At 49.9% G+C, this 9,025-nt stretch overlaps 1 protein-coding gene across 2 annotated transcripts in view; it reads left to right on the forward strand.

Annotated features, from left to right (window-relative positions):
* Positions 1 to 9,017, forward strand: part of LOC118377372 (trafficking kinesin-binding protein 2-like) — a 40,450-nt gene extending 31,433 nt beyond the window's left edge. For both annotated transcript variants that reach the window (XM_052506508.1, XM_052506506.1), the window contains 4 exons: positions 4,973 to 5,051; positions 5,329 to 5,459; positions 5,544 to 5,618; positions 7,489 to 9,017. In XM_052506508.1, the coding sequence (XP_052362468.1) occupies positions 4,973 to 5,051; positions 5,329 to 5,459; positions 5,544 to 5,618; positions 7,489 to 7,908 (705 nt within the window). In that variant the 3' untranslated portion in view covers positions 7,909 to 9,017. The remainder of the gene's footprint in view (positions 1 to 4,972; positions 5,052 to 5,328; positions 5,460 to 5,543; positions 5,619 to 7,488) is intronic.
* Positions 9,018 to 9,025: the final 8 nt, after the last annotated feature.

The following is a 9,025-nucleotide window of genomic DNA, read 5'->3' on the forward strand; positions in this document are numbered from 1 at the left end:
ACCTCACTGTAAAACCCTGTGGTCCGACCAGGCCCGTCATCTGATAGTTCCTAACACTCACTGTAAAACCCTGTGGTCCGACCAGGCCCGTCATCTGATAGTTCCTAACACCTCACTGTAAAACCCTGTGGTCCGACCAGGCCCGTCATCTGATAGTTCCTAACACCTCACTGTAAAACCCTGTGGTCCGACCAGGCCCGTAATCTGATAGTTCCTAACACCTCACTGTAAACCCTGTGGTCCGACCAGGCCCGTCATCTGATAGTTCCTAACACCTCACTGTAAAACCCTGTGGTCCGACCAGGCCCGTCATCTGATAGTTCCTAACACCTCACTGTAAACCCTGTGGTCCGACCAGGCCCGTCATCTGATAGTTCCTAACACCTCACTGTAAACCCTGTGGTCCGACCAGGCCCGTAATCTGATAGTTCCTAACACCTCACTGTAAAACCCTGTGGTCCGACCAGGCCCGTCATCTGATAGTTCCTAACACCTCACTGTAAACCCTGTGGTCCGACCAGGCCCGTAATCTGATAGTTCCTAACACCTCACTGTAAAACCCTGTGGTCCGACCAGGCCCGTCATCTGATAGTTCCTAACACCTCACTGTAAAACCCTGTGGTCCGACCAGGCCCGTCATCTGATAGTTCCTCACACTCACTGTAAACCCTGTGGTCCGACCAGGCCCGTCATCTGATAGTTCCTAACACCTCACTGTAAAACCCTGTGGTCCGACCAGGCCCGTCATCTGATAGTTCCTCACACCTCACTGTAAACCCTGTGGTCCGACCAGGCCCGTCATCTTATAGTTCCTCACACCTCACTGTAAACCCTGTGGTCCGACCAGGCCCGTCATCTGATAGTTCCTAACACCTCACTGTAAAACCCTGTGGTCCGACCAGGCCCGTCATCTGATAGTTCCTAACACCTCACTGTAAACCCTGTGGTCCGACCAGGCCCGTCATCTGATAGTTCCTCACACCTCACTGTAAACCCTGTGGTCCGACCAGGCCCGTCATCTGATAGTTCCTAAAACCTCACTGTAAAACCCTGTGGTCCGACCAGGCCGTCATCTGATAGTTCCTAACACCTCACTGTAAACCCTGTGGTCCGACCAGGCCCGTAATCTGATAGTTCCTAACACCTCACTGTAAAACCCTGTGGTCCGACCAGGCCCGTCATCTGATAGTTCCTAACACCTCACTGTAAACCCTGTGGTCCGACCAGGCCCGTCATCTTATAGTTCCTAACACCTCACTGTAAAACCCGTGGTCCGACCAGGCCCGTCATCTGATAGTTCCTAACACCTCACTGTAAACCCTGTGGTCCGACCAGGCCCGTCATCTTATAGTTCCTAACACCTCACTGTAAAACCTGTGGTCCGACCAGGCCCGTCATCTGATAGTTCCTAACACCTCACTGTAAAACCCTGTGGTCCGACCAGGCCCGTCATCTGATAGTTCCTAACACCTCACTGTAAAACCCTGTGGTCCGACCAGGCCCGTCATCTGATAGTTCCTAACACCTCACTGTAAAACCTGTGGTCCGACCAGGCCCGTCATCTGATAGTTCCTAACACCTCACTGTAAAACCCTGTGGTCCGACCAGGCCCGTCATCTGATAGTTCCTAACACCTCACTGTAAAACCCTGTGGTCCGACCAGGCCCGTCATCTGATAGTTCCTCACACCTCACTGTAAAACCCTGTGGTCCGACCAGGCCCGTCATCTGATAGTTCCTAACACCTCACTGTAAAACCCTGTGGTCCGACCAGGCCCGTCATCTGATAGTTCCTCACACCTCACTGTAAAACCCTGTGGTCCGACCAGGCCCGTCATCTGATAGTTCCTAACACCTCACTGTAAAACCCTGTGGTCCGACCAGGCCCGTCATCTGATAGTTCCTAACCACCTCACTGTAAAACCCTGTGGTCCAACCAGGCCCGTCATCTGATAGTTCCTCACACCTCACTGTAAACCCTGTGGTCCGACCAGGCCCGTCATCTGATAGTTCCTCACACCTCACTGTAAACCCTGTGGTCCGACCAGGCCCGTCATCTGATAGTTCCTCACACCTCACTGTAAACCCTGTGGTCCGACCAGGCCCGTCATCTGATAGTTCCTAACACCTCACTGTAAACCCTGTGGTCCGACCAGGCCCGTCATCTGATAGTTCCTAACACCTCACTGTAAACCCTGTGGTCCGACCAGGCCCGTCATCTGATAGTTCCTAACACCTCACTGTAAACCCTGTGGTCCGACCAGGCCCGTCATCTGATAGTTCCTAACACCTCACTGTAAACCCTGTGGTCCGACCAGGCCCGTCATCTGATAGTTCCTAACACCTCACTGTAAAACCCTGTGGTCCGACCAGGCCCGTCATCTGATAGTTCCTAACACCTCACTGTAAAACCCTGTGGTCCGACCAGGCCCGTCATCTGATAGTTCCTAACACCTCACTGTAAAACCCTGTGGTCCGACCAGGCCCGTCATCTGATAGTTCCTCACACCTCACTGTAAACCCTGTGGTCCGACCAGGCCCGTCATCTGATAGTTCCTAACACCTCACTGTAAAACCCTGTGGTCCGACCAGGCCTGTCATCTGATAGTTCCTAACACCTCACTGTAAACCCTGTGGTCCGACCAGGCCCGTCATCTGATAGTTCCTCACACCTCACTGTAAACCCTGTGGTCCGACCAGGCCCGTCATCTGATAGTTCCTAACACCTCACTGTAAACCCTGTGGTTCGACCAGGCCCGTCATCTGATAGTTCCTAACACCTCACTGTAAACCCTGTGGTCCGACCAGGCCCGTCATCTGATAGTTCCTCACACCTCACTGTAAACCCTGTGGTCCGACCAGGCCCGTCATCTGATAGTTCCTAACACCTCACTGTAAACCCTGTGGTTCGACCAGGCCCGTCATCTGATAGTTCCTAACACCTCACTGTAAACCCTGTGGTCCGACCAGGCCCGTCATCTGATAGTTCCTAACACCTCACTGTAAAACCCTGTGGTCCGACCAGGCCCGTCATCTGATAGTTCCTAACACCTCACTGTAAACCCTGTGGTCCCACCAGGCCCGTCATCTGATAGTTCCTAACACCTCACTGTAAACCCTGTGGTCCGACCAGGCCCGTCATCTGATAGTTCCTCACACCTCACTGTAAACCCTGTGGTCCGACCAGGCCCGTCATCTGATAGTTCCTAACACCTCACTGTAAACCCTGTGGTTCGACCAGGCCCGTCATCTGATAGTTCCTAACACCTCACTGTAAACCCTGTGGTCCGACCAGGCCCGTCATCTGATAGTTCCTAACACCTCACTGTAAAACCCTGTGGTCCGACCAGGCCCGTCATCTGATAGTTCCTAACACCTCACTGTAAACCCTGTGGTCCCACCAGGCCCGTCATCTGATAGTTCCTAACACCTCACTGTAAACCCTGTGGTCCGACCAGGCCCGTCATCTGATAGTTCCTCACACCTCACTGTAAACCCTGTGGTCCGACCAGGCCCGTCATCTGATAGTTCCTAACACCTCACTGTAAACCCTGTGGTTCGACCAGGCCCGTCATCTGATAGTTCCTAACACCTCACTGTAAACCCTGTGGTCCGACCAGGCCCGTCATCTGATAGTTCCTAACACCTCACTGTAAAACCCTGTGGTCCGACCAGGCCCGTCATCTGATAGTTCCTAACACCTCACTGTAAACCCTGTGGTCCCACCAGGCCCGTCATCTGATAGTTCCTAACACCTCACTGTAAACCCTGTGGTCCGACCAGGCCCGTCATCTGATAGTTCCTAACACCTCACTGTAAACCCTGTGGTCCGACCAGGCCCGTCATCTGATAGTTCCTAACACCTCACTGTAAACCCTGTGGTCCGACCAGGCCCGTCATCTGATAGTTCCTCACACCTCACTGTAAACCCTGTGGTCCGACCAGGCCCGTCATCTGATAGTTCCTAACACCTCACTGTAAACCCTGTGGTTCGACCAGGCCCGTCATCTGATAGTTCCTAACACCTCACTGTAAACCCTGTGGTCCGACCAGGCCCGTCATCTGATAGTTCCTAACACCTCACTGTAAAACCCTGTGGTCCGACCAGGCCCGTCATCTGATAGTTCCTAACACCTCACTGTAAACCCTGTGGTCCCACCAGGCCCGTCATCTGATAGTTCCTAACACCTCACTGTAAACCCTGTGGTCCGACCAGGCCCGTCATCTGATAGTTCCTAACACCTCACTGTAAACCCTGTGGTCCGACCAGGCCCGTCATCTGATAGTTCCTAACACCTCACTGTAAACCCTGTGGTCCGACCAGGCCCGTCATCTGATAGTTCCTCACACCTCACTGTAAACCCTGTGGTCCGACCAGGCCCGTCATCTGATAGTTCCTAACACCTCACTGTAAACCCTGTGGTTCGACCAGGCCCGTCATCTGATAGTTCCTAACACCTCACTGTAAACCCTGTGGTCCGACCAGGCCCGTCATCTGATAGTTCCTAACACCTCACTGTAAAACCCTGTGGTCCGACCAGGCCCGTCATCTGATAGTTCCTAACACCTCACTGTAAACCCTGTGGTCCCACCAGGCCCGTCATCTGATAGTTCCTAACACCTCACTGTAAACCCTGTGGTCCGACCAGGCCCGTCATCTGATAGTTCCTAACACCTCACTGTAAACCCTGTGGTCCGACCAGGCCCGTCATCTGATAGTTCCTAACACCTCACTGTAAACCCTGTGGTCCGACCAGGCCCGTCATCTGATAGTTCCTAACACCTCACTGTAAACCCTGTGGTCCGACCAGGCCCGTCATCTGATAGTTCCTAACACCTCACTGTAAACCCTGTGGTTCGACCAGGCCCGTCATCTGATAGTTCCTAACACCTCACTGTAAACCCTGTGGTCCGACCAGGCCCGTCATCTGATAGTTCCTAACACCTCACTGTAAACCCTGTGGTCCCACCAGGCCCGTCATCTGAAGACGGAGACCATCACCTTCGAGGAGAAAGAACAACAGCTGGTCAGCGACTGTGTCAAGGAGCTACGTGAGTCACACACACACAGACACACACACACAGACACACACAGACACACACACACACACACACAGACAGACAGACAGACACACACACAGACACACAGACACACACACAGACACACACACACACACACACACACACACACACACACACACACACACACACACACACACACACACACACACACACACACACACAAAAGGCATGAATCAGGTCAATTAACAAGTAATTAGGTTATTGATCTCTACTGATTAAAGAGCTGTGTGGGTGTGGGTTGGTTCAGGCGAGTCCAACAGCCAGATGGTGAACCTGACAGAGGAGCTGTCCCATAAGAGTGAAGAGGTGATGCGACACCAGGAGGAGATTTCTCAGCTCCTCTCCCAGATAGTAGAGCTCCAACACCGCGTCAAAGAGGTGAGGGGGGAGGAAGAGCACAGTTTGAAGTTGATGTTGTGGTAATAATTGTAAAGTAATAGTACTAAAGAAGTGTGTTTCCAGCTGGCCCTGGAGAAAGAGGAGCTGCGGATTCACCTACAGGCCTCGAAAGATGCCCAGAGATCACTCACTGCAGAGGTGAGTTGTCTAGCAATGAACAGTTGAATGAACTCTGACTCCATAGAAGTGCCTTAAGGTGGGCCCTTTTTCCAAACATTGGATGCATCTCATTCCACCGCATGTGTATACTGTATGTCACACTTCCACATCTGAGGTGAAAGGTGACGGTGCTAGAGTGGTGTTTGTCAGACCAGGAGACAGCCCATCTGAGGTGAAAGGTGACGGTGCTAGAGTGGTGTTTGTCAGACCAGGAGACAGCCCATCTGAGGTGAAAGGTGACGGTGCTAGAGTGGTGTTTGTCAGACCATGAGACATCCCATCTGAGGTGAAAGGTGACGGTGCTAGAGTGGTGTTTGTCAGACCAGGAGACAGCCCATCTGAGGTGAAAGGTGACGGTGCTAGAGTGGTGTTTGTCAGACCAGGAGACAGCTCATCTGAGGTGAAAGGTGACGGTGCTAGAGTGGTGTTTGTCAGACCAGGAGACAGCCCATCTGAGGTGAAAGGTGACGGTGCTAGAGTGGTGTTTGTCAGACCATGAGACATCCCATCTGAGGTGAAAGGTGACGGTGCTAGAGTGGTGTTTGTCAGACCAGGAGACAGCCCATCTGAGGTGAAAGGTGACGGTGCTAGAGTGGTGTTTGTCAGACCATGAGACATCCTGAAAATCGTTCTTGTCACAGAATGATCTGTAGCGTCCGACCGGTTTGGCCTACAAAACTATTACCTCTATGGAAAGATGAGACGAATCTCACTAACACGATGGTGTTCTCCGTTTTTCTCTACGACCCCCCCCCACACGAGTCTCAGTACAGCCGATCTGCCAACTTCTGCCTGTAGTGTCTGATCAGTCTGGGCTACACACTAATTTGACCCTCTGTGGAACACGTACTCTACCGGTCAAATGTTTTAGAACACTTACTCATTCAAGGATTTTATTTATTTTTACTATTTTCTACATTGTAGAATAATATTGAAGACATAAACTATGAAATAATACGTATTATAAGTTATATGTATGTTAAACAAATCTAAATATATTTTATATTTGAGATTCTTCAAATAGCCACCCTTTAACTTGATGACAGCTTGGCACACTCTTGGCATTCCTCAACCAGTTTCAACTAGAATGCTTTTCCAACAGTTTTGAAGGAGTTCCCACATATGCTGAGCACTTTTTGGCTGCTTTTCCTTCACTCCTTCACACCATCTCAATTTGGTTGAGGTCGGGGGATTGTGGAAACCAGGTCATCTGATGCAGCACTCCACTCTCCTTCTTGATAAAATTGCCCTTATAAAAGCCTGGATGTGTGTTGGGTCATTGACCTGTGTTGGGTTATTACCCCCCCCGGCTTATGGGTTAACTATGTTGTGTTGTATAGCTGATCCAGCAAGCAAAGTGTTAACTATGTTGTGTTGTATAGCTGATCCAGCAAGCAAAGTGTTAACTATGTTGTGTTGTATAGCTGATCCAGCAAGCAAAGTGTTAACTATGTTGTGTTGTATAGCTGATCCAGCAAGCAAAGTGTTAACTATGTTGTGTTGTATAGCTGATCCAGCAAGCAAAGTGTTAACTATGTTGTGTTGTATAGCTGATCCAGCAAGCAAAGTGTTAACTATGTTGTGTTGTATAGCTGATCCAGCAAGCAAAGTGTTAACTATGTTGTGTTGTATAGCTGATCCAGCAAGCAAAGTGTTAACTATGTTGTGTTGTATAGCTGATCCAGCAAGCAAAGTGTTAACTATGTTGTGTTTTGTTGCTGAACCAGCAAGCAAAGTGTTAACTATGTTGTGTTGTATAGCTGATCCAGCAAGCAAAGTGTTAACTATGTTGTGTTTTGTTGCTGAACCAGCTAGCGGAGGGTTAACTATGTTGTGTTGTGTTGTATAGCTGAATGAGCTAGCGGACCGTAATGTAGAGTGTGTGGAGATGCTACATGAGTCTCAGGAAGAGATCAAGGAGCTGCGCAGTAAGAACACTCCGTCTGCAGGCATGAGACGACACCTGCCCTACGGACTCTTCCCCATGGTGAGATCTACACCTTCTGTAATGTGTGTGTGTGTGTGTGTGTGTGTGTGTGTGTGTGTGTGTGTGTGTGTGTGTGTGTGTGTGTGTGTGTGTGTGTGTGTGTGTGTGTGTGTGTGTGTGTGTGTGTGTGTTAGGGATGTAACGATTCACCAAAACACAGCAGTCCCCGATTTAAAATGTTTAAGATACAAGTGCTTCGGTCCGCGGAACCCAAACCGAACCAAATGTAGCATGCATCGGTCAGAAAATCTATTCAAAGTGAAAACAACGCTGGTTCACTAATATCTTTTCATATTATATTCTTTCTACCTTCAGAAAATACCTCATATTTTGTGACAACTAACGTGTCCTCTCCTTCAGTGTTGAACTGCATGTAACTATGTTGACCGTCATTGATCTACAAGTCATTTTGTGATGTCGAACAACCCCAGGCAATATCATTAGTCTAGTTAAACTGCGCACTGCCCAGCTTCACACACGGACCAACGTTTTTACTAGCAGAAGTCACTTTTCGTAGCAGGTTAGAAGAATTAGATTAAGGTTAGGAAAAGGGTTAGCTAACATTGTCTCCAAAGCAAACATATTGAGCAACAACCAGGCCTGCCTTGAGAAGCCATGGATCACAGGATTCATCCACACCAAGCTGAAGGCTGGAGCTGCCTCTTTCAAGGAGCTGGACACTAATCCGGATGCTTATAAGAAATCCCGCTATGCGCTAAGACGAACCATCAAACAGGCAAAGTGTCAATACAGGACTAAGATTGAATCCTACTACACCGGCTCTGGATGTGGCAGGGCTTAAACTATTACGTACTATGAAGGGAAACCCAGCCGCAAGCTGCCCAGTGACGCGAGGCTACCAGACAAGCTAAATGCCTTTTATGGTCGCTTTGCGTCAAGCAACATTGAAGCATGCTTGAGAGCACCAGCTGTTCCGAAGGACTGTGTGATCATGCTCTCCATAGCCAATGTGTGCAAGACCTTTAAACAGGTCAACATTCACAAAGCCGCAGGGCCAGACGGATTACCAGGACGTGTACTAAAAGCATGCGCGGACAAACTGCCAAGTGTCTTCACTGACATTTTCAACATCTCCCTGGCCAGGTCTGTAATACCTACATGTTTCAAACAGACCACAATAGTCCCTGTGCCCAAGAACACTAAGGTAACCTACCTAAATGACTACTGCCCCATAGCACACACGCCGGTAACCATGCAGTGCTTTGAAAGGCTGGTCATGGCTCACATGAACACCATCATGCCAGAAACCCTAGACCCACTCCAATTTGCATACCGCCCCAACAGATCCACAGATGACGCAATCTCAATCACACTCAACGCTGCCCTTTCCCACCTGGACAAAATGAACACCCATGTGAGAATGCTGTTCCTTGACTAC

This window comes from Oncorhynchus keta, unplaced genomic scaffold (assembly GCF_023373465.1).
Source record: "Oncorhynchus keta strain PuntledgeMale-10-30-2019 unplaced genomic scaffold, Oket_V2 Un_contig_2653_pilon_pilon, whole genome shotgun sequence".
Lineage (NCBI taxonomy): Eukaryota > Metazoa > Chordata > Actinopteri > Salmoniformes > Salmonidae > Oncorhynchus > Oncorhynchus keta.